Source organism: Hemitrygon akajei, chromosome 10 (assembly GCF_048418815.1).
Source record: "Hemitrygon akajei chromosome 10, sHemAka1.3, whole genome shotgun sequence".
Taxonomy (NCBI): domain Eukaryota; kingdom Metazoa; phylum Chordata; class Chondrichthyes; order Myliobatiformes; family Dasyatidae; genus Hemitrygon; species Hemitrygon akajei.
Genome location: NC_133133.1, coordinates 136,954,727 through 136,981,467, shown reverse-complemented (window position 1 = coordinate 136,981,467; position 26,741 = coordinate 136,954,727). Strand labels below are relative to the sequence as shown.

The window sequence follows — 26,741 nt, the reverse complement described above, 5'->3', positions numbered from 1 at the left end:
GAAAGATCATTGCTAACGCCTCCGCAATCTCCACTGCTACTTCCTTCAGAACATGAGGGTGCATTCCATCTGGTCCAGGAGATTTGTCTACCCTTAGACTATTCAGCTTCCTGAGTACTTTCTCTGTCGTAATTGTGAATGTGCACACTTCTCTTCCCTGACACCCTTGAGTGTCCGGTATACTGCTGATGTCTTCCTTAGTGAAGACTGATGCAAAATACTCGTTCAGTTCCTCCACCATCTCCTTATCTCCCATTACAATTTCTCCAGCATCATTTTCTATCAGTCCTATATCTACCCTCACCTGTCTTTTACTCTTTATATACTTGAAAAAGCTTTTAGTATCCTCTTTGATATTATTTGCTAGCTTCCTTTCATAGTTCATCTTTTCCCTCTTAATGACCTTTTTAGTTTCCTTTTGTAAGCTTTTAAAAACTTCCCAATCCTCTGTCTTCCCACTAATTTTTGCTTCCTTGTATGCCCTCTGCTTTGCTTTTACTTTAGCTTTGACTTCTCTTGTCAGCCACGGTTGCATCCTTTTTCCATTTGAAAATTTCTTCTTCTTTGGAATATATCTGTCTTGCACATTCCTCACTTCTCGCATAAACTCCAGCCACTGCTGCTCTGCCATCCTTCTCGCTGGTGTCCCTTTCCAGTCAACCTTGGCCAGTTCCTCTCTCATACCACTGTAATTTCCTTTACTCCACTGAAATACAGACACATCGGATTTCGGCTTCTCTTTCTCAAATTTCACAGTGAACTCAATCGTGTTGTGTTCACTGCCTCCTAAGGGTTCCTTCACTTCCATCTCTCTAATCACCTCTGGTTCATTACACTTCATTACCCAATCCATTACAGCCGATCCCCTAGTGGGCTCAACAACAAGCTGTTCTAAAAAGCCATCTTGTCGACATTCTACAAATTCTCTCTCTTGAGATGCAGTGCCGACCTGATTTTCCCAATCCACTCACATGTTAAAATCCGCTACAATTATCATAACACTGCCCTTCTGGCAAGCCTTTTCTATTTCCTGTTGTAATTTGTAGTCCACATCACTGCAGCTGTTTGGAGGCCTGTAGATAACTGCCATAAGGGTCCTTTTACCCCTGCGATTTCTTAGCTCAACCCATAAAGATTCTGTACCTTCCGATCCTATTTCAACTCTTTCTAGTGATTTAATATCATTTCTTACCATTAAAGCCACGCCAACCCCTCTACCTACCTGCCTATCCTTCCAATACACCGTGTATCCTTGGACGTTCAGTTCCCAGAGACATGCATCTTTTAGCCACGTCTCAGTAATGGCCACAATATCATACCTGCCAATCTGTAACTGTACAACAAGATCATCCACCTTATTCCTTATGCTGCGTGCATTTAAGTATAACACCTTAAGTCCAGTATTTGGTACTTTTTGCATTGATTGCACTGCAACTTTATTGCACTGCAACTCATCCCAATGGCTGCAAATTTGCTCCATCACCTGCCTGTCCTTCCTGACATCCTTACCGCTCACTACCTTAGATCTATTTCTGTTTTCCCTCTCCTCCACTCCATCATTCCAGTTCCCATCCCCCTGCTAAATTAGTTTAAACCCTCCCTAACAGCTCTATTAAACCTTCCCACCAGGATATTGGTCCCCCTAGGATTCAAGTGTAACCTGTCCTTTTTGTACTGGTCACACCTGTCCCAAAAGAGGTCCCAATGATCCAGACACTTGAATCCCTGCCCCCGCTCCAATCCCTCAGCCACGCATTTATCCTCCACCTCATTCCATTCCTACTCTGACTGTCGCATGGCACAGGCAGTAATCGCGAGATTACTACCTTTGCGATCCTTCTTCTCAACTGCCTTCCTAACTCCCTATCTTCTCCTTTCAGGACACCTTCCCTCTTCTTACCTATGTCATTATTACCTATATGTACCATGACCTCTGGCTCCTCACCCTCCCACTTCAGGATATCGTGGACGCGATCAGAAACAGCAAACTACCATCCGGGTCGCCTGATCGCGTCCAAAGAATCGTCTATCTGACCCCCTAACTATCAAGTCCCCTATTACTACAGCCTTCCTCTTCTTTTCCCTGCCCTTCTGAGCTACAGGGCCGGACTCTGTGCCGGAGGCACGGCCACTGTTGCTTCCCCCAGGTAGGCTGTCCACCCCCCCCCCCCCCCAACAGTACTCAAATAGGAGTACTTATTGTCAAGGGGTACAGCCACTGGGGTACTCTCTAGTACCTGACTCTTCCCCTTCCCCCTCCTAACCGTGACCCACCTGTTTGCCTCCCATGGCCCCGGTGTGACCACCTGCCTGTAACTCCTCTCTATCAACTCCTCACTCTCCCTGACCAGACGAAGTTATCGAGCTGCAGCTCCAGTTCCCTAACACGGTCCCTTAGGAGCTGCAGCTCGGCACACCTGGTGCAGCTGTGGACGTCTGGGAGGTTAGGAGACTCCAGGACCTCCCACATCCAACACCCAGAACAACAAGCTGCCCTCACACTCATACTTACCCTTTCCTCAAATAACAGGAAAAACTGAAACCTAAACCTACCTTGCCTCACCCGCTTCCGCCTAAGCCCGTTGAGCCCAAGCCCTTAAGCCTACACTCTGCTCCCAGCTCACTCTTTCCCGCTTCACTGCCCGACGTCACACGCCTGCACAGTCTCGACTCTCTTAACTCCGATGAGAAGAAGAAAAAAAATCAAAATGGCTCCTGCCGCACTCCCGTTCTGATCCTCTGACTTTCTTCTCCAAAGATATACCCAAGTCGGTAAGCTCAGATATTCCACACTGCACTCCAGCTGCCAGCGTGCATCCATTTGAAGGCTCTCTCCATCCTCCTCAAAAACCACGTTGCCATCTAGCTTTATATTGGCAGCAAACTTGTATATATTACACTGCATTGCTCAGTCAAATTGCCTATTAGTACAATAGCTAAGGTCCTAGCAAAAATTCCTTTTCCACCTCACAGGCCATAACTGCAACCTGAAAATGAACCAACTCTTCACTTTTAGTCCAATATTAGGCTTCAATCCCTGCCAGTAAATTATTACCAGCGCAATCATTTGTTTCCTCTTGTCGGGTACGTTGAAAAATATCTTCTGAAAATCCAACTATACCACATCCACTGGCTCTCCCTATCTATACTGCTAGTCACAGCCTGAAAAATCTAATTGATATTTAAAAACTATTTCCCTCGCAGAAATCCACATTGATCCTATCCAATCCTATTTTTTAACATGCCCTGCTATCACGTGGCTAATAACAGATTCTGGTATTCTCCTCCAAGCTACCAACTGGTCAGGCACCGCTAACTGGTCAAGGTTCTCTTCTTCCATTAAGATGATGGTGTGCTCAGATGCAACAGCTTCTCAGGATCCAAGCAAAGATGTGACTGTTTGCCCTTTATGCCTTCTTCATGATCACAAAACACTGCTGGTTATCAAGAATATCAGGTTCTGCAGCGAGATGCTGGATAGAGATGGAGCTGGACTTGTTGTGCACCATATTGCAGCCTGCATCAGCCGACATGGGAAGAAGGAGTCAAAGGCAGCACACACTGCGCAATCCAACAGACGGGGTTGATTGTCTTGGATATTTTTGTTGTGATGGCAAGACCCTGTTGAACATGGTAATGTAGAATACAATTCACTGGTTCATTAGTGAGACCGATTTGGGGGGGGGGGGGGGGTGGAGAGCTGTGTGGCCTTGGTTATGGCATGAACCAGGCCCCATTTATGCCTCAGAGTCGCCTGTTGTGGCTACTAAGGAAGGAAATGCCAGAGCTGACTGTTGGACGCACTGGGTTGGAGGCTGGTCCCTCCCATCAGTGCCCCCCTCCAGTGTATGCTCAATGGGAGACAAGTTGGATTGCATTTGACTGTAGCTGACTGTGCAATACAAGGAACTGCCGCAAGCTGTTCTTGCAAAAATGTAGCTCTGGGTCAAATCCATGCACCATCAATCTGCAACTTGACACTCAAGGGCTTGGGCTGTATTATTACAGGTTTCCCCCGCTATCCAAAAGTAGAGCATTCCTATGAAACATTTTGTAAGCCGAAATGGCATGAAGCAAAGAAGCAATTACCATTAATTTATATGGGAAAATGTTTTAAGTGTACCCGGACCCAAAAAAAAAACCTACCAAATAGCACATAAAACCTAAAATAACACTAACATATAGTAAAAGCAGGAATGATATGATAAATACACAGCCTATATAAAGTAGAAATAATGTATGTACAATATAGTTTCACTTACCAGAATCAGGAAGATTTGGCCAAAAACTGATTTGTAGAGAAAAAAATGTGTACACACATGCACACACACCTGCCCGTGCAGTGCTTCACGGTCATGGTAGTCCTTCTTGGGGTAAACACAAGTTTAAAGTGGGCACCTTTTATCATAAAAGCGAAAACCCTCTTCGGATTCTTTCAGTTAACAAAAACAGGCACTAATGTAGGTCTTTCGTAAAAGTGAAGTGGCGTAAAGCAAACTTTCACAAAGCAGGGGACACCTGTATTTTTTAGTAGTATTTTTAGGTAACTGTATGTTTTTCTTGCTATCATAATTATATGTGCTATATGTGCTGTGTGTGACTGTGGTTCTGTGTTTTGTACCTTAGCCCAGGAGGAATGCAGTTTTGTTTGCCTCTATTCATGTGTATGGTTGAATGCCAATTAAACTTGAACTTGATTTTCACTTCCTCTTTCTGTAAAATAGTAAATTATATTTGTTACCTTTTAATCTATGGAAGATATTCCAAAGTCTATGGAATTTTGGAAAGTGATACTGAGAACACTTTCTTCACACCCAGCTCCTTCAAAAGTTTGGGATAGAGTTAATCAAATCCAGGGGATTTGACAGCTTTCAGTCCTAATGATTTCACCATTTTTTTCTGTTGCTAATTTCTTTTATGTCCTCATTCATCTAGTGTTTTGCAATCACCAGGTAGTTTTCTACATCTTCCATGTAGATAGGCACTGCATATGCATTTAACTTCTCTGCCATATCCTTATTCCCGAACATAATTTTTCCAATAAGGGCCTGCATTAACTTCTGGAATACTTTTCCTTTCTATTTACCTTGAAAAGTTCTAAATCTGTTTTATGTTCTTCCTGTTGAATTACTCACTTATTCTTCTTACCAACTGCTTATTCCTCCCTTTGTCAGAATCTGAACCTTTCCAATCCTCAATCTTACTGTTTGTTTTGCCATCATGATAAGTCAATTGCTTTGATCCAATACTACTCTTCTCTTGTTAGCAGTGGCAGGGTAACTCTTGTTGTTACGTTATTGTGCCTTTAAGATTATATATTTGCTGTAAACCATACATTAATATGGTAAATGGCAGCCACTGGTCATTTACCTTCATACCAATGATTACAGTTTTCTAATATGTACACCAAAGCCACTCATACCTCTTACCTTTGTAGATTTAAATTTTAGATCCTTGATTCAGACTAAATTACATCACTTGCAATATCTATAAAACTTTCTATATTATGACTACTCTTCCTTAAAAGACCCCATAACAATCAATTATTAATTATCTCTTTCCCAAAACACAACTCTCAATCAAAAGGAGCCTGTTTCCTTATTGATATAGAAAAAACATCTCTTAAATATCTTCCACTCTACTGCAGCTAACTTGATTTGACCTTGACCCATATAAACATATACAATAGGAACAAGTGCAGCCACTCACTTTGAAGCCACTCAGCCCGTCAAAGTTGCTGTCATTAACTAATTTCACTGCTATCTGACTGTAACTTCAATCTGCATTCTTGTTTACACATGGTAATGCTTCACCCTCTCAAGCAACTGTCAACTTGCTTTTAAAAATACTCTAAGATTCAACTTCTATCACCTTTTAAGCATAATTCCTGTCCTATGTCAGAAAAATATAACCTCATCCGTCATTAAACAGTGACCCATGGTACTAAATTCTTCTGCAAAAAGAAGCGTCCTATTCATATTCAGCCTCTAAACCAGATATTAGCCTAGTATGTCAAACCTTTCTTCAGAAGACAATTCCAGGTATAATCTAAAAGTCTTCTCTGAATTGCTTCCACAATCCTTTTTAAAATAAGGCGATCTAGATTGTACACAGCGTTCATCGAATAACTTTGTACTACTGTATTAATTTCCCTGAGCAATAAATACTAACATTGATAGCTTTCCTAATTACATATCAGTCTTTTACATATCATATACTAACTTCCACATCTAGATTCCTTTGTATCTCAGATCCTTGCAATTTCACACTATTTCAATAATATGCTTTACTCATGTTTCCTACCAAATCAACAATTTAATATGTCCCCCCATTATATTCCATTTGCAAGGTATATGAAGATCATAAGATATAGGAGCAGAATTAGGCCACTTGTCCCATCAGGCTTGCTCCACCATTTAATCATGTCCGATTTATCTTCCTTCTCAACCATGTTCTCCTGTCTTCATCCTGTAACCTTTCATGCCCTTTCACATCAAGAACCTATCAATCTCTGCTATAAATATACTCAATGTCTTGGCCTCCACAGTCATCTGTGGCAACGAATTCCACAGATTCAGCACCGTCTGTCTAAGACGGTGTCCTTCCTCCTAAAAGGACACCCTTGTACGGTAATCTAAGGCTATGCCCTCTGGTCCTAGACTCTCCCACTATTGGAAACATCCTCTCTATATCCACTCTATCTAGCCCTTTCAATATTTGGTAGGTTTTAATGAGATGTTGCCTTATTCCTCTAAACTCCAGCAAGCCAAGGTCCAGGGCCCTTAAACACACCTCATAGTTAACCCTTTAATTCTAAGGAATATTTTCTAACTTCCTCTGGACCCTCTACAATACCAACACATCCTTTCTTAGATATAGGGCCCAAACCTGCTGCTCCCTCAAAACCTCTTGACAGCTTCCTTTCCTACCACCTGTAAGTAGACTGAAGCTCCCCATTGCTATTTGTATTGCCCTCATTACATTTATCTTTAACTTCCTAATCCATGTTATGCCCTAAACTACCAAAAATAAGTAAAAATAAAAATAATAGGGACCTAAAAATAACTCCCCTCAATGCCTTTCGCTCTTTGTGCATTTTTCAGCTCTACCCAAAGTGATTCTTTTTTTAAAATTTGGCAGCCAGGTTCCTATCTCTACAACCTAGACCTCTATTATTATGACAACTGTCTCAATGTAGATTTGGATCCTGGATACTTAATTCTCATTCTTGGTCACTTTACAACCGTATCTGCAATGCCTATTTGGTCAAAACTATTTATTTCCATTGTGTCTTTAATTCATCCATCTTCTCCTGAATGCTGGCAACAGTAAATGGAAGGACATGAAATGGAACAACTGAGAAATCTTGGTCCACTTGTCCACAGATCTCTTCAATACTATCATGACACATAGATAAGACAACTTAAAATACATTGGATTAAGATACACTCCTTTGTAACCGATAGCAAAAAATACAAGAACAGAGAGGTAACACTGAAACTGTATACAAGATTAATTAAGCCACTACATGACTGCAGTTTACAGTTGCAGTCACTGGATTACAGAAAAGAATTTAGAGGAGATTTACACGTTGTTAACATGACCATAAAATTATAACCAAGGAAAGACTGGATAACCCAGAGTTGTTTCCTTTAGAACAGAAGAGTGACTTAACTGAGAGGTCTAGGTAGAGTAAATAGATAATATTTCTCTCTCACACATTACTAGAGCATGGATGTCAACTAATAGAACAAGCAATTAATGAGAAGATAGAGAAAGATTTTTTCATCTACAAAATTGTGGGGGTTTGGCATTCACTGCAAAGTTTGAAATCCCAAAGCAATGAGCTGTCCTGACCTGCAAGTTTGTGGACCTAATAATGGAAGGTGAAATTAGGTTGGATATAATTCCTCAAATGGTTTAGGCATCCTCCAATGTTGTAAAAATTTCAGTGATTCTATGATTCAAAAGGAGCAAAGGAAGAGACCCAAGAATACAGAAAGTAGTAAGAGAAATAATACGCAATATTTTCAAGCTGTATAGATGATGAATTTATTATTATTCATGCCATTGCACTGTAAAATTGAGAGCAATTTGGAGTTTCTGTGAATGGGCAGTTTAACATCCTTAAGTTACTGTCAGTGTTTCAGGTCTGCTCCATAAGCTTCACCAACATGAAAAACATGGACTGCAATTTCCTTAAACAAAATGTAAAATCATAATGGACTTTGAAGTTTCATTTTCATAACATTTCAGCCTCTACTTTAGTCATATAGACATTTTAATCTTAAATTTGTTCTCTATAAAATATTTAAAAGACTACCAAAAAAAGCTATTACCGTAAAATTCAGAACTTTGGTCTAGACCAGTCATACCCAAAGTGGGCGATATCACCTCACTCCCCAGGGGGCAGTGGGAGTTTCTAAAGGAGCAATAAAGATAAAGGGGCAGTGGGAGCCGCTCAGTAGCAAGGGGTCAGTTGAGGGATTACAGGCTTAATTTAAGAAATGTATTACTTATAAGCAGTTGATCCTCAATGCCTCATTGTTGATTACAATGATCATGTAATCACCTCATCACTTGTTAGCCTAATGAGGCTTTGCTCAAAGCGCATTACTGTTGTTGAAAAGCAACATGACACTTCTACATTTGGCATATCATGAGAAACCAGGAATGAAGAAATTGTATTATTTCCAGGCCCAACACTACTGTAGTACACGTTAGCTAGTATGATTCCCTTATTCTAATCATGGAGTAACACAATTCCTGTGAACTAGGGCATGGTGTTCAATAGGGTAAAATCAGAATCTGCCCTTTTGAATGGTCTTGACAGTATTTCTTTAATTCACAGCCCAACTGAGGTATTGTGCTCCACTTTATGACCTTTCAAGCAGAGACTTTGCCTGAGCTACGATGACATCATAATTTTCCCCTTTATTAATAGCAGCGCTTGAGGTTGGACTTAAGCAATAAGCAATTGACCGTATTCGTTAATCCATAAGGAAACTGGCAGAAGCAGACCAAATAAAAGAGAAGTGTAGACAGCATAATGTTAAGAATCTGAATTATGGATTTATACCAGCACCAAGCAACCAAAAGCAGCCAATGCGTCTATTGTGTGAATAAAAGTTTTTTTTCAAATGAGGCAATGAAATCATCCAGAGAATACACCCTGATAAAGCAAACAAGAACTTGGCTTATTTTCAATTGCTTCATGAAAACTCTCAGAAACTGAAAATACTTCAAAACATATTTGCCAATACTTCACTAAAAAAATAGACTGCGTGCTTCATACATTTCATTGCTCATTGCTAAATCTGGAAAGACCCACACAAATAAGGGTCGTTCTGAGTACAATTTTGCATAAATCACCAGACCAAATAATTAAAGTGATTCTACTCAGTGGCAACTCTGCTCAAGCAGAAATGGACAAAATGTCTGAGAAATTGGAAGACATACTGTGCAACATACTTAGAACAACAGAATTCGCTCTGCAGTGGGATAAGTCAACTTTTTCTCAGGCAACAAATCTTTGCTTCTTGGTTATGTTTGCTCCATAAAAGATGAAAATATTGTTCAAAAGTTATTATTTGCAAAGGGACTAGAAACAGATACGAAGGGGATGTCAATATTTTGGGTTGTTGCAGAACTTTTCAATGAAAAGGACATTCTACTCACCAACATTCTTGCTTGTGCAACAGATGGGGCACCACAATGACAGAACACCACCATGGGATTATTACCGTAGATTCCGGATTTTAAGCCGCTACTTTTTTCCCACATTTTGAACAGCTTTGAACTTTGCGGCCTTTAATACGGAGCGGCTAATGCATTATTTTTTTTCATGCCGCCTCGTAAACATTTTGCCTTGTAACAGTAGACCAATAAAATTGATGAGTAGTTCACAGAGGTCCAATGAAATTGTACGATAAATCAAGCGCACTTTCACAATTAAATTATTGTAAATCAGTCATTTGTACTCACCCTCATCAACATGGAAAACACTCGAAGCATTGTGCTGCCTTATGGCAGTTATTTAGTTTATAATATTTTCGCTTAGTAATTCATTTTCTAGTTAAAGTTAGAAGAGTTTTAACTATATTTGTTTTCTGTACTACATCGCGGGATGCTATGACGTCACACCTGGTTTCGCCGCGTCTTGTGGGAAAAATGCCGTTTGCGATAAACGGAAAGAAGGGGGTCGAGCGGCGGAGCGAAAACGCTGCTTTTAAGTTAAAGGCGATCAATAACTTTTCCTGGTAGGCTGCAGTATATATATTTTTTACCAGTCGTTAGGAGATATTGGAATGTTGTTCAGTAAAGAAGTATACGCAACGTATATTTAAAAGTAGCCGCGTTACGGGCACGGTTCGAAAAAAAGCATTTGCAATATATATTTGTTTTTGTTACCATATGGATTTAATTAAAAGTTAAAAAATCCTCACGTGTAATATCTTTCTGTGTAAATATCTCATATTACAACGTGGGACACCTGCGGCCGAAAATCCGGTGCGGCCTAAAATCCGGTGCGGCCTTTACAAGTAAAAAATTGATTTTAATTCTAAAATTAGAGCCAGCGGCTTTTAATCAGGTGCGCTCTGTAGTCCGGAATCTACGGTACTTTCTTGCAAAGAACTCTACCTAACATATTTACCAATCACTATGTAATTCACAAACAACATCTTGTTGCAAAAAAACCTAAGAGATCAGCTACACAAATTGTTAAATACTGTCATTGTGCAGTAAATAAAATCAAATCCAATGCTCTCAATTCTCAATTATTTTTAGAGCTCTGTATTGAGAATGATGAACAGTTTGAAAGGTTGCTGTTATACACAGAAGTCAGATGGTTCTAAGATGGAAACTGCCTAAGACACTTCTACACACTTTTTGAAGTTGTCATAAAATTCATTAAAGTCTTGAATGCATCATTTAGTAAGAAACTCAAGAATATTAGACATTGTATTGCTTATTTGTCAGAATTATTTGCAAAGTTTGATGAAATCTATCTTTAATTGCAAGGAAATTATGTGAATCTTATCAAAGTCAAATCAGTCATCTCCCTATCTCTGTCCAAGTTAACCCAATTTAAGTGCATCACTGGCTATTGCAATCTTTTCCAATTTCTGAGCCTCTCCGAGTTTAGAGAGAAAGAAAGAATAGCAGATGATGAACTTCAAGTATACTGTGCTCACCTGGGTGAGCTGCATAAGGACCATAAGATATAGGAGCAGAAATAGGCCATCTGGTCCATCGAGTCTGCTCCACCATTCAATCATGGCTGATCCTTTTTTCTATCTCCTCCTCTACCCCAGTTCCCGGCCTTCTTCCCAAAACCTTTAATGCCATGTCCAATCAAGAACCTATCAATCTCTGCCCAACAACCTGGCCTCCACTGCTGCATGTGGCAACAAATTCCACAAATTCACCACTCCTTGGCTAAAGAAACTGCTCCACATCTCTGTTCTGAAAGGGCGTCCTTCTATCCTGAGGCTGTGCCCTCTTATCCTAGACTCTCCCACCATGGGAAATATCCTTACCACATCTACTCTGTCTAGGCCTTTCAACATTCGAAAGGTATCAATGAGATCCTACCTCACCCTTCTGAATTCCAGCAAGTACAAACCCAGAGCCATCAAATGTTCCTCATATGGTAACCCTTTCATTCCTCCAATCATTCTTGTGAACCTCCTCTGGACCCTCTCCAATGCCAGTACATCTTTTCTAAGATGAGAGGCCCAAATCTGTTCAGAATACTCAAGCTGACGCCTCACCAGTGCCTTATAAAACCTCAGCATCACATCCTTGCTCTTGTATTTTCGACCTCTTGAAATGAATGCTAACATGGCATTTGCCTTCCACACCACTGACTCAACCTGCAAGTTAACCTTCAGGGTGTTTTGCACAAGGACTCACAAGTCTTTCTGCATTTCAGATTCCTGGATTTTCTCCCCGTTTAGAAAATAGTCCACATGTTTATTTCTACTACCAAAGTGCATGACCATGCATTTTCCAAGACATGTCAGAACAATTTCAGAATCTTCCCTCAATCCAAATTCCAGATTGGGTAATAAATCAATTCTTGAACACTTGTAAAGAGGAATTAACAGGAAGAATAGAGGAAGAACTAATCTTGCCACAAGATGACTTTGAGCTGAAGCTGAGTTTCAGAAAAAACATATCAAGACTTTTGGTTGCAGAAAGAACTCTATGAATGCTATTCTGCACTGTGGAAAAAGGTCAAGATGTTCTTTATTGCTTTACCAACATCGTATTTAGTACTTAGTGGAGCGCAATTTCAGTGTAGTCACCTAGCTTTATTGACAGCAATGACACAGATTACAAATTACTGTATGTGGGGATCTGAGACTCCTAAGTGGCATTTAGCCTAATGTTAAGAAGCCAGTATCACTGCACCAAGCCCATTGATCTCATTCAAAGATTAAAAAGCAATGAAGTGAATAGTTAAGACTACTAATGTATGCTCTAAAATTGTTGATGAAAATTATTTTACTATAATTAAATAATTTTATTTGTAGCTTTATATAGATTTGAATATTTTTTACAATTATTTGTCATGCTTTGAATTTGCAGTTCCTATTTTATTTCATTGTGCATCATAAATAAAATACTTTATAGCTTTTATGTAATGGCCAGAAATGGACAGGGGAGCATTGGGAATGTGGCCTTGCAACCAAGATGGTGGTAACCAAAAAACTACTAGACTATAGGATCTTATTAATACTTCATTGCACTTTTAATTCACTTCCTGTTTAGATGTTACATAGTAATGCAAAAAATCTTCTGCTGAACCCAGCAAGTTTCATGGACTTGCAAGAAATGGACTTCTCTGGTGAATTTAAAGGGAGCACAGGAAACAGCAGTCCAAAGTGTTTAAAGGAGCCAAGAAATGGGGTCCGGTGAATTTAAAGGGACCATAGATGATAATCTGAGTTTAAGGGGGTGCTGTAAATGTATTTCTTCTTATGAGCTTAAAGGGAGCACTAAAAATATCACCTAGGGTAGGTTTCTGGATAAATTAGGAGTTTTACTCCATATATTTTCAAGTTTCCTGTGTGACAACCATCCAGCTGCAGAAGCTTACAGTTTCTACTTTGTGCTGATTCCCAATAGCAACACTAAAGGGGAAGTCCACATTGCATGGAGATTTTGTGCGCAAATGGAACTCAGTTTAGCCAACAGAACCTCCATACTCAAGTAGGCTCTTATTATCTGATGTCAAACATATGGTATGAGATAATAAATTCAGACAGAGGAGTCATCCATGCAATTCAGAGTCCTTTCCATTCAAAAAGGCCACACTCCTATACAGATTCAGACTTATTTATCACGTTTACATCCAAACATACAATGAAATGTGTTGTTTGCATTTACAACCAGCACACCCAAGGATGTGCTGGGGACAACCTCCAAATGTCGCCACACATTCTTGCATCAATACAGCATGCCCACTATGTTCAATACAACAACAACACAAGTAACAACAACAAAAAAAGACAACAACAGCAAAACAAGCCCCTGTCCCATCACTCCCATGCCCAGACAGGTCTCTAACCCCAGGAAGGGCACTTTCAGGCCTCCAGTCCTTGTCCTGGATACTCAGACATCAGGCCTCCAACTTCAGACTGTATCCCACAATGGTAATAACAGATTTGACCTTTGGGCCTCAACTTCCACCTGATGACCCAGGCCCTTATGATTTCTTTGGACCTCGAACTTCAGTTTTCAACCTTCAGGCTTTTATCTCCTTCATACTCTGGATGCTGTCCTTCACCTTTGTCCTCTGGACCACTGGGTTCTAATTTCAAGCCTCTACTTCCAGACTCACACAAACTTGTGATGCCAATCACTTGATGATCCACCAGCCTCACAATTCCCACCCATGCCCAGGCTTTTATACCCACCTTGGCCTCCAACCCAGTCCTGGTTTCCCACTTGGGAATCACTAATCTCCTCAGTGCCTGCAAAAATGACTTCCAAGATTACCGACGTTCAACCATGGAGTGCTTCCACCGAGATTCAAACTCCTCCCCAGACTCTTCTTTTACTGTCCCTGACCTCTAACTCCCCGCAGCCCTGTACCTAAACCCTAACCTGGCCCATTCCGACATGTCAGTTCACAGCCTCCTCTACTGCTGCGATAAGACCACACAGGTTGTAGGAGCAACACCTTATATTTCATCTGGGTAGCCTCCAACCTGATGGCATAAACATTGATTTCTCAAATTTCTGGTAATTACCCGACCACCTCACCTTCACCATTCCCCATTCCCGTTTTCCTCTCACACTTTATCTCCTTACCTGCCCATGACCTCCCTCTGGTGTTTCCCCTCCTTCCCCGGTCTTTAATCCTCTCCTGTCAAATAAACCCTTCTCCAGTCCTTTATCTCTTTCACCAATCAACTCCCAACTCTTTACTTCATCTCCTCCCCCTCTCCTGGTTTCACCTATCACCTACCACCTTGTACTTCTTCCTCGGACTTCTCTTTTTCCCCAATCATGACGAAGGGTCCCAGCCCTAAACGCTGACTGTTGTCTCTTTTCCATAGATGCTGCCAGGCCTGCTGAGTTCCTACAGAATATAGGCCAATCTTACTCACTGCACTGGCAGAACAATGCTTTTGTTTGTTTTTATTTCAGCCAGTTAACTTCTTCCCCCATATACAAGATCCATACATATATACTTTTCTAATGAAAACAAATTAACCTTGTTTAACCTTGGATATTTTGATTAACACAACTTTGAGAAAGCACCTAATAAAATTTCAGTTGGAGAAATTTTGGGATTAATCTTTGAAGACCTTGTGCTTTAGCATTCTCCAGTACACAAAAAAGTTAATTTTGTTTGCTCCGTGATCTCAACAACTTCCATCTGATGTATTATACCAAGGAACTAACTGGTAGTTAGTTACCTCAATTTTCTTCTTAGATCTCAAAGCTACAATCGTCTAGTTGAGAAGTGAGACCTCTTGTGGCCACTATAATTAACCCAGAAAACAGTTACAGTGCCAAAACCAAACATTGGAACAGTTTACGGTAATTGTTTAGTAACAAACATTCAAGTGCACCAAAGAAAACACCAGAGCAAGGACTTGAGAACATCAAAAAGGAATGAACTGCAATGAAAACATGCTGCAATTTTCAAAATGGCTATCTACTCGCCTTATTTTAAACAAAAAGCTAATTGCATTGATTTATTCAAAGCACTGGCTTACATGAAGACACTGCCAACAGATCAAGCTTCCAGTAAAAACATGTAGAAAATATGGTTTGTTGAACAATTCCAATCAGGTAAACATTGTCCATGGTTTACAGCTACTACACCACACCTATCAATGGGTAGAGTTTTCTTTCACATTTTGTCATTTATATTAACGTAAATAAAAATTATGAAAATGACTATTTACATTCTTTTTGGATAAAATTTTATACCATTCAATCACCTTTGTTATAAAACTTCAATAATTCTGCCTAACTGGGTCAAAAGATCAGAAGCTTTTATTTCTTTCCTCCTCTTCACAAGCAAGGTGAGGAAATATACTAATTCAAAAAGACTCAAAACTCATCTAAGCTCATCATACATGTGATGTCTTGATTAGGCTGTGAACTTCCAGCATGATGCACCTCTGCAAAGGATCATTTGCATAGAACTATTCTGTAGCTTACCGCAGTGCCCATTGAAAGCTTGTGGCTTGACTACCTGGTTGCAGTGACTGCACACAACTAGGTAAAATTCATCATGAGCTGGACAGTGGCCAAACAAGTGCATATCTGTAACAGAAAGAATCTGTGTCATTGTGCTGCAGAGTTGTACATTCCAAAAATACTGAGCATGCACAGTGGAAGACACATTCAATTGAAGCTCTGATCCAAAAGCTTTTGCAGAACTCTGTGAATACTATGTACAATAAGCAAAGTTACTGCTGAACCACGTCTGACAGATTAAAAGGTAACAGTGAATGGTCAGAGAGGAAGAAGCACAAACATAGAATAAGTAATGACCTTGTGTTTACCAGAGCTGAAATAGAGATATTCCCACAGGGAGCAGAAGTATTTGATAGTGTAGACATCTGTAACACGTTATCTTCATACTATATTTCTTTCTATAATTCCAAATAACTTTTTCTTCATTCCTATTGTCACAGCCAGTGAGTCATAGAACACTATAAGCACAGAAACAAGCCCTTCAACCCATCTATTCTGTGCTGAACTATTATTCTGCCTAATCCCATGGATCCACACCTGGACTACAGCCTTTCATACCCCTCGCATCCATGTACTTATCCAAATTTCTCTTAAATATTGGAATTGAAATTGCATCCACCACTTCTCTACCGGCAACTCATTCCACACTCTCACTACCTTCTGAGTGGAAAATTTCACCTTCAAGCTCCCCTTACATATTTCACTTTCACCCTTAAGCTATGTTCAAGTCTTACCCAACCTCAGTGGGAAAAGTTTCCCTGCATTTACCCTATCTATACCCCTCATTGTTTTGTATATCTCTATTGAATCTCCATTCATTCTCCTACACTCCAGGGAATAAAGTCCATAGCCTATTCATCCTTCCTCTATAACTAAGGTTCTCAAGTCCCAACAGCATCCTTATAAAATTTCTCTGCACTCTTTCAATTTTACTGATATCCTTAGAATCATTTTTTATAGAACAATATATCTTTGTTTCTGATGATAGCAAGTATGATCACAACTTTCAAGTAAAAAAGAAAAGTTTTATTATAACAAGGAAATAAATTTTTACTTGTATTTTTATCAACAGTTATTTTGTGCATTGTAATTTGTTTCTTTCCACAGATGGCAGGTTACTTGAAAATTTGAGGTACCTCAAAAAGATTTGTAATGATTGAAAACAAGAAAAAATCTGCATATGCTGGAAATCCTAGCAACACACACAAAATGGAGGAACTTCTGTGTAAATACACATTGTAAATGCTTTTGGTTTACAAACAGTGGATGGGATGCCAGTTTAGGTTGGCACAATATCCTACCAGTTGACATTGAGATGTAAAGGACAATTAAAACTGAATTAATTCAAGCAATCTAAATGTGGCTCTTCATGTACAGCCTGAAGCATAAAATTACCTTCAACTGAGAAAATGTTTCTAATTTTTCCCTGCCAATACTACATCCACAAAGAAAACAAATCTAAATATTTAAGCTTCTTGTCTTCAGAAACATCAAATTAACAAAAAACTACATCAAACCTAGTTTCACCTTAAGCTGCCTTTGACACTAAACATCCTTTCTATTGTTGCCATGATTTCCAACTCTGTTACAAGGTTTTCAAGTCCTCTCCCTGCTGGTTGGAAATCATAAAAGTTCCAAAATATGTTCTAAGTACTGCCACAAAAAATCCTGTCCTACATTGGATCCACTCACCCCTCCGTTAGCTTGTGGGTTTTTTCCCCTCTAATACATTAGTACTGCTGTCATTATTAAACTCCTCCACTGTATTGTCAACTCTTCAATCCAATCTTCTTCATACAATCACCTACAAGTCCTTTTCTCAGACCTTTGATTTAAACCCCTCGTGCAAAGGTTCACAATTATAATGTAGAAAATGCTAAGCAGAAGGCATAATCAATAAACTGCATGGTAAATGAAAGATGGAAATAGAACCACAGGAAATAAGACAAAGCTTAATAAAAAATAAATTGGAAAAAAAAGATTTAAAGAAGGGTCAGAGAAGATATGGGAAATGACTAGTTAAATCAGTTTAGTGCAGGAAATTCCAGATTTTGAGACCTAGAAGAAACAGGTCTTCTTTTAGAAGCTAGCACCAGAACAGCTTTTAGGAGTGTGGGTTTGGTGGGGGAGGCTAGGAGGTGGGGTTGTAGAATAGAGGAAAATAACAATTCAAATTTAGAAGGATCATATAGACAAGAAAGTGGAATGGTTATTTTCAAAAAAATAACAAGGCCCTAATTTTTATCAAGTTTTTGTTTCCACTTACATCAACTGGTGATATTCCAAGGAATGAAATGTAGAATAAAATTGTGGAGCTACACCTCCAGCAAGATTCCTGTTGCAATTAAGCTCTTTACAGTACAAATGGACAACTGGTCAACCCATGCAGATGCAAAGGTACTCAGCTTTAGTCAAGAGGTTGAAGTACAAATATACGCACATTCGGATATGGCTATGCCTAATTCACAGTCATTTCATTCACTGAAGCATCGAACAGAGTGGGCCTTGCACTAAATATCTACAGTTTGGGTCCTCTGCCAACCCATCCCTGATGAACTGCACCTCTCCCTGACAATGAGATAGCAGTCCAACATGAGACTCTAAAAACTATGGATCACTTTCCATATCTTGTCAGCTACCAGTCAATTGTAGCTATTAGTGAAACATGGTTGCAGGAGGGGTGTGATTGGTAACTAAATATTCCTGGATTTCATTGCTTCAGGTGTGATAGATTCAGAGGGGCAAGGGGGGGGAAGTGTTGCATTGCTTGTCAGAGAAAATATTACAGCAGTGCTTTGGCAGGATAGATAACAGGGCTCGTCTAGGGAGAATATTTGGTTGAATTGAGGAATGGGAAAGGTGTAGTAACAGTTATAGGGGTGTATTATAGACCATCTAATGGGGAGCGAGAATTGGAGGAGCAAATTTGTAGGGAGATAGCAGACATTTGTAGTAAGCACAAGGTTGTGATTGTGGGAGATTTTAATTTTCCACACATAGACTGGGAAGCCCATTTTGTAAAAGGGTTGGATGGTTTGGAGTTTGTAAAATGTGTGCAGGATAGAGGTACCAACTAGAGAAGGGGCAGTGTCGGATCTCCTGTTAGGGAATGAGATAGGTCAGGTGATGGAGGTATGTGTTGGGCAGCACTTTGGCAGGATAGATTTGATTGGAGAAAGACTAACTTTGAGGAGATGCGAACGGATTTAGAAGGAGTGGATTGGGACAATTTGTTTTATGAGAAGGATGTAATAGAGAAATGAAGCTCATTTAAAGGTGAAATTTTGAGGGTACAGAATCTTTATGCTCCTGTTAGGTTGAAAGGAAAGGTTAAAAGTTTGAGAGAGCCATGGTTTTCAAGGGATATTGGAAACTTGGTTCGGAAAAAGAGAGATCTATAATAAATATAGGCAGCATGGAGTAAATGAGGTGCTCGAGGAATATAAAGAATGTAAAAAGAATCTTAAGAAAGAAATTAGAAAAGCTAAAAGAAGATATGAGGTTGCTTTGGCAAGTAAGGTGAAAATAAATCCAAAGGGTTTCTACAGTTATATTAATAGCAAAAGGATAGTGAGGGATAAAATTGATCCCTTAGAGAATCAGAGTGGACAGCTATATGTGGAGCCGAAAGAGATGGGGGAGATTTTGAACAATTTCTTTTCATCGGTATTCACTAAGGAGAAGGATATTGAATTGTGTAAGGTAAGGAAAACAAGTAGGGTAGTTATGGAAAATATGATGATTAAAGAAGAGGAAGTACTGGCGCTTTTAAAGAATATAAAAGTGGATAAATCTCCAGATCCTGACAGGATATTCCCTAGGACCTTGAGGGAAATTAGTGTAGAAATAGCAGGGGCTCTGACAGAAATATTTCAAAAGTCATTAGAGACGGGGATGGTGCCGGAGGATTGGTGTATTGCTCATGTGGTTCCATTGCTTAAAAAGGGTTCTAAGAGTAAAGCTAGCAATTATCGGCCTGTAAGTTTGACGTCAGTGGTGGGTAAATTAATGGAAAGTATTCTTAGAGATGGTATATATAATTATCTGGATAGACAGGGTCTGATTAGGAACAGTCAACATGGATTTGTGCGTGGAAGGTCATGTTTGACAAATCTTATTGAATTTTTTGAAGAGGTTACTAGGAAAGTTGACGAGGGTAAAGCAGTGGATGTTGTCTATATGGACTTCAGTAAGGCCTTTAACAAGGTTCCACATGTAAGGTTAGTTAGGAAGGTTCAATTGTTAGGTATTAATATTGAAGTAGTAAAATGGATTCAACAGTGGCTGGATGGGAGATGCCAGAGAGTAGTGGTGGATAACTGTTTGTCAGGTTAGAGGCCGGTGACTAGTGGTGTGCCTCAGGGATCTGTGCTGGGTCCAATGTTGTTTGTCATATACATTAATGATCTGGATGATGGGGTGGTAAATTGGATTAGTAAGTATGCAGATGATACTAAGATAGGTGGCGTTGTGGATAATGAACTAGGTTTTCAAAGCTTGCAGAGAGATTTAGGCCAGTTAGAAGAGTGGGCTGAAAGAGGGCAGATGGAGTTTAATGCTGATAAGTGTGAGGTGCTACAGTTTGGTAGGACTAATCAAAATAGGACATTCATGGTAAATGGTGGGGCATTGAGGAACGCAGTAGAACAGAGTGATCTAGGAATAATGGTGCGTAGTTCCCTGAAGGTGGAATCTCATGTGGATAGGGTGGTGAAGAAAGCTTTTGGTATGCTGGCCTTTATAAATCAGAGCATTGAGTATAGGAGTTGGGATGTAATGTTAAAATTGTACAAGGCATTGGTGAGGCCAAATTTGGAGTATTGTCTGGTCACCGAATTTTGGAAAGATGTCAACAAAATAGAGAGAGCGTACAGAGGAGATTTACTAGAATGTTACCTGGGTTTCAGCACCTAAATTACAGAGAAAGGTTGAACAAGTTAGGTCTTTATTCTTTGGAGCATAGAAGATTGAGAGGGGACTTGATAGAGGTATTTAAAATTATGAGGGGGATAGATAGAGTTGATAGGCTTTTTCCATTGAGAGTAGGGGAGATTCAAACAAGAGAACATGAGTTAAGAGTTAAGGGGCAAGAGTTTAGGGGTAACACAAGGGGGAAATTCTTTACTCAGGGAGTGATAGCTGTGTGGAACAAGTAGAAGTGGTAGAGGCAGGTTCGATATTGTCATTAAAAAAAAAAGTTGGATAGGTATATGGACAGGAAAGGAATGGAGGGTTATGGGCTGAGTACAAGTAGGTGGGACTAGGTGACAGTAAGCGTTCGGCACAGACTAGAAGGGCCGAGTTGGCCTGTTTCCGTGCTGTAACTGTTATATGGTTATATTTCCAAGTCAGGATGGTGTGTGGTTGGGAAACCGTCTTTTACAGCTCAGCATTCAACACTATCATTCCCTCAGTACAAATAACCAAGTTTCAAAACCTGGACATCTGGATCTCCCTCTGCAACCAGATCCTCCACTTCCTCACCAGGAGACCACAGTCAGTGTGAATCAGTAATAATAACATCTCCTCCTTGCCATCAATGCAAGTGCATCTCAAGGATGCGTGCTTAGCCCACGGCTTACTCTCTCTACTCCCTTGACTGTGTGGCTAAGCATAGCTCAAACAACAACATTTATTCACCAATGACAGAATACCAAACAGCAATGAGGAGGCATCAGCTAGTTGAATGCTGTCACAACAACCTCACATGCAACATCAGCAAGACCAGGGAATTGATTGTGGACTTCAGCAAGATTAAGTCAGAAGAGCATACATCAATCCTTATTGATGGATCAGCGGTGGGAAGGGTAAGATGCTTCACGTTCTTTACAGCAACATCTCAGAGGATCTATCCTGGATCTAACACATCGATACAATCATGAAGAAGACATGTCAGTGACTCTACTTCATTAGGAAATTGAGGAGAATTGGTATGTCACCAAAGATTCTTGCAAATTTCTATAGATGTATAGCAGAAAGCATTCTGACTGGCTGCATCACAGCCTGGTATGGAGTCTCCAATCCAAGATCATTCCCCACCATCAAGGCCATCTTTAAGAGGCAATGCCTTGAGAAGGTGGCATCCAGGACATGTTTCTTTCTTGTTACTACAATCAGGAATCAAGTGCCTGAAGATCCATGCTCAATGTTTTATGAACAACTTCCTCCCCTCTGCCATCAGATTTCTGAACAGTTGATGAACAGTAATCTCCTTAATCCTTTTTTTTGTACTATTTATCTTTGTAATTTATAGATTTTTGTATCTTTGCACTGTACTGCTGCCACAAAACAACAAACTTCGCGTCATATGTTGTTGATTATAATAAATCTTATTCTGATTCCAAAGGTGCCTTCTATGACATCTTTCCATAATCCATGGTTAATTTTGTCTTTCCATAATAAAGAAGGTGTTGCTGCTATCAGAGGGGTGCAAAAACCTAACTAAAGTGGTTTGCATACAGTCCTTGTTAAGGTAACTGACACCGTGCTAAGGCTGGTAGCAGCTATAATTATTTTTCAGTGCACTCTTTTCTGATAACTATTCATGATACATGTTATATCGCAAATGCTGATGCTAAATTTGATGCAGTTGGCTTGTGTCATTTATCCTTTCAACCATTAAAAGCCTACAATAGTACAGATTTTTGATTCTTGAATGTCAAACTTGTAACTGTTCCCACAATAAAAGAAATTAACTCAGTGTTTCTACCCCAGGATTTATCACTAACATTTCTGCAATAGCAAAGTTCAAATGAATCAAAAGAGGGAGGACAGCATTGAAAATGTCAGAAAAATTACAATGACCAGTAGAGATGTGTCACACTGTGATCGTAATCTCTACTGTGGAGACTCCATATGAGAAATTGTGCTCCCCCCTCCCATCATGCTCTTTTCTTGCTACTGCCATCAGAGAGGAGGCAGTGGAGCCTGAAGAGACACACTCAACATTTTAGTTTCTTCTGCTCCACCTTCACATTTCTGAACAGCCAATGAACCAACTCATGAACACCACACTATTTTTGCTCTTTTTGCACTACTTAATTATATATAATATATTCTTCTTGTAATTTATAGTTTTTTAATATATTGCCATGTACTGCTGCTGAAAAACAAAAAAATTCACGTCAGTGATAGTAAACCTGATTCACCTAAAAAGTTAAATGTATTTAACTGCTCAAAGGATATTTTCTCAAGAAAAACAAATCTGATCTCTGAAATATTGATACTAAAAAGACCTCGAACATATTGTCAGATAATTTACAATAACAATTTGTGTCTCTAACATAATGAAACACTGCAGCAGTTTAACTACATTTTTACTAAAGCTGAAAAAAAAACTAAGTATATGACAAAATACTTAGAAGTAGAAAATGAGGAACATCTTAGAAAGAGAAAAATATGGAGGGCAAGGTACTTTTATAGAAATCACTCCAGGCCTTAGGAATAAGACAGGTATTAGTGCAACAATTAATAGTAGGAATATGAAAAGGAAGTACCACAAAGAGCTAAAAGTTGTTGGAGTTAAAAAAAAAACTTTAGGAAAGCATTTCAGAGATACAGTGGATTCCACTTAAGACCACAAGACCATAAGATATAGGAGCCAAAGTAGGCCATTCGGCCCATCAACTCTGCTCCGCCATTCAATCATGGGCTGATTCAATTCTTCCAGTCATCCCCACTCTCTTGCCTTCTTCCCATTATCTTGATGCCCTAGCTAATCAAGAACCTATCTATCTCTGCCTTAAATACACCCAATGACTTGCCCTCCACAGCCACTCATTGCAACAAATTCCAGAGATTTACCACCCTCTGACTAAAGTAATTTCTCTGCATCTCTGTTCTAAAGGGACGTCCTTCAATTCTGAAGTCATGCTCTCTTGCCCTACCATGGGAAATAACTTCACCATATCTAATCTGTTCAGACCTTTTAATATTCGGAATATTTCCATGAGATTACCCCCCCCCCCCCCCAATTCTCCTGAACACCAGGGAATACAGCCCAAGAGCTGCCAGACGTTCCTAACATAGTAACCCTTGCATTCCTGGAATTATTCTCATGAATCTTCTCTGAACACTCTCCGATATGTATATCCTTTCTAAAATAATAAGCCTAAAACTGCACACAATACTCCCAAGTGTGGTCTCGCGAGTGCCTTATAGAGCTTTAACATAACATCCCTGCTCTTATATTCTATACCTCCAGAAATGAATGCCAACATTGCATTTGCCTTCTTCACCGTCGACTCAACCTGAAGGTTAACCTTTAGGTTATCAAACTAATTGGGCCATCAGTTAATCATGGCAGCTGCTTATTTGCGACAACTTTTACAGAACAAAAAAGTAGCCATGATTCTCTTCATTTATTTGGACAGTATGCCACTTAATTGGGACAGGAGACTGCTGTCGAACAGTTTCTAAACTAGCATCAGTTGTGTGCACTTGTGTGGCCTTTAGGCATACACCATGCTTAGACCAAACAGTTTTTAAGCAGTGTCAGTTCTGTGCACTTGTGTTATGTTATCTTACTTTGTGCAGGAAGGCAATGAAGACAGTCCATCGTCTGCTCTAGATGTCCACGCTGATATTGTTCATTTACAGTCAATCAAAAGAATACAGCAGCATACACTGGATGAATTGCTCCGTCAGTAACTATTGTAGACATATTTTTATAGTTCCGTAGTTCGGCATTCTAATTCGTTTTTATTTCATTTCAATACATAATTAGTTACTCAGTCATAAGGCAGTTTGTCTTTTTTATACCTTTTTAGCTTCTTCTATGAAATTTCTGCTTATTGGTGCAGCCACTTAATTGGGCCAAAATGTACTAATCCTGATGTGCCCCAATTAACCGGAATCCACTGTACTAGCAAACCAAATATCGCAGGAATCAGAGAAAGAATGAGGCCATAGTCATGAGAACAAACAAGGCTTTTAAAATTGAGGTTTTGTCAGAACAGAAACAAATATGGATCAAGATACAGGCAGATATAAGATACAGGCAGTGAAATTTTGGATGAGTTCAACTTTTTGCAGGGTGGAAGTTGGCAGGCAGCCTGGAGACCACTGTAACAGTCAGACTCAGAGAACACTGGAGTGTTACAGCATGGAAACAAGGCCTTCAACCCATCAAATCTGCACCAATCATCAATTACCCATTTTATCATTGACCCTACCTTAAACCCATCTTATTCTGCCCCCCGCAAACTTTACCACTTATCTACATACAAGGGGAAATTTGCTCCAACTCCCATCAACAAATTTATAGATGATACTATCATCTGTATCCCAAATAACAACAAGTACCAGAAGGAGATAGAGCAAAAGGTGCCATGACAACAACCTTTCCCCCCAATAGTAGCAAAAAAACAAAAGGAAGAAGACTGGTGCACATGCTCCCGTTTACATCAACAGTGCTGAGATCGAGAGGGTTGAGAGTTTCAAATTCCTTGGAGTGAACATCAGCAATAGCCTGTCCTGGTGCAAACATGTTGATGCCACGATCAAAGAAGCACACCATTGCATTTATTTCCTCAGGAGGCTAAAGAAATTTGGCATGTCCCCTTTCATCTTCACCATATGTTACTGATGCACCACAGAAATCATTTTATCTGGACACAGCACAGCTTGGTACGGCAACTGCTCTGCTCATGTCCACAAGAAACTACAGATATGAACACAGCTCCGCACATTACGGAAATCAACCTCCCCACCATCAACCCTGTAAACACTTCTCTTTGCCTCAGAGTAGTAGCAGACACCTCCCACGCTGGACATTCTCTCTTCTGCTCCCCTCCTGCCCCATTTGGGCAAAAGATACAAAAGCTTGAAAGCACATACCACCAAGCTCAAGGACAGCTTTTAACTTGATGTTATGAGTCTATTGAACGGACCACTTGTATAATATGGACTCAACCTCACATCTACTTCATTATGATCATGCACCTTATTGTCCGCCTGCACTGTACTTTTTCTGTAACTGCAACACTTTATTCTGCATTCTCTTATTGTTTCATCTTGTACTACCTCAATGCACTGTTATAAGGAATCAATTGTATGAAAAACTTGTTTCACATGTACTCAATACATGTGATAATAATAAACTAATTTGCCAAATTTATAATGGCCAATTAAACAATCACCCATTGTACTTTTTGGGATTTGGAAGAAAAATGGAGCACCCAAATGAAACTCAAACTATACACAGGCAGCACCAGAGGTCAGAATTAGAGCTATATGGAGCAACTATACTAGCTGTGCCATCTGTCTTCACAGGAAATTAACAAAAGATATAAGTAGTAGCTTCAGTAGCAAAAAAGCTGATAGATGGCCAGGGTTCAATAATATTAAGGAGGTGCAAATATCTTGCTTTAATATGATAAGTTTTTATCTGCAATTTGAGAAGGATAAGGGCAGATCGGAGGTGTCAGTGTTGCAGTTGAACAGGGGAAACTATAGAGCCATGAGGGAGGAGCTGGCCAAAGTTAACTGGACGGATATCCTAGCAGAAAAGACAGTGGAACAGCAATGGCAGGTATTCTTGGGAATAATGCATAAGGTGCAAAATCAGTTCATCCCCCGGAGAAGGAAGGATTCAAAGGGGGGAAGGGGCCACAGTGGTTGACAAAGGAAGTCAGAGACTGCATAGCATTAAAAAAAAGGAAATATGACAGAGCCAAGGTGAGTGGGAGAACAGATGATTGGGAAATTTTTAAGGAACAACAGAACTTAACTAAAAAGGCAATACGGGGAGAAAAAATGAAGTACGAACACAAGCTAGCCAGGAATATAAAGGAGGATAGCAAAAGCTTTTTTTAGGTATGTGAAGAGAAAGAAGATAGTTAAGAACAATGTTGGGCCCTTGAAGAATGAATTGGGTGAAATTGTTATGGGAAACAGAGAAATGGCAGAAGAATTTAATAAGTACTTTAAATCTGTCTTCACTAGGGAAGACACAAGCAATCTTCCAGATGTATGGATGGGCCAAGGACATAGGGTAACAGAGGAAATGAAACAGA

General features: G+C 39.7%; 1 protein-coding gene across 6 annotated transcripts in view; it reads right to left on the bottom strand.

Annotated features, from left to right (window-relative positions):
* LOC140734712 (ataxin-7-like protein 1) overlaps nucleotides 1-26,741 on the bottom strand; it is a 260,198-nt gene that overhangs the window by 176,523 nt on the left and 56,934 nt on the right. For 3 of the 6 annotated variants that reach the window (XM_073059059.1, XM_073059060.1, XM_073059062.1), the window contains one exon: nucleotides 15,688-15,792. The exons of the other annotated variants lie outside the window; for them this stretch is intronic. In XM_073059059.1, coding sequence (XP_072915160.1) covers nucleotides 15,688-15,792 — 105 coding nt within the window. The remainder of the gene's footprint in view (nucleotides 1-15,687; nucleotides 15,793-26,741) is intronic. 6 annotated transcript variants of the gene reach the window in all.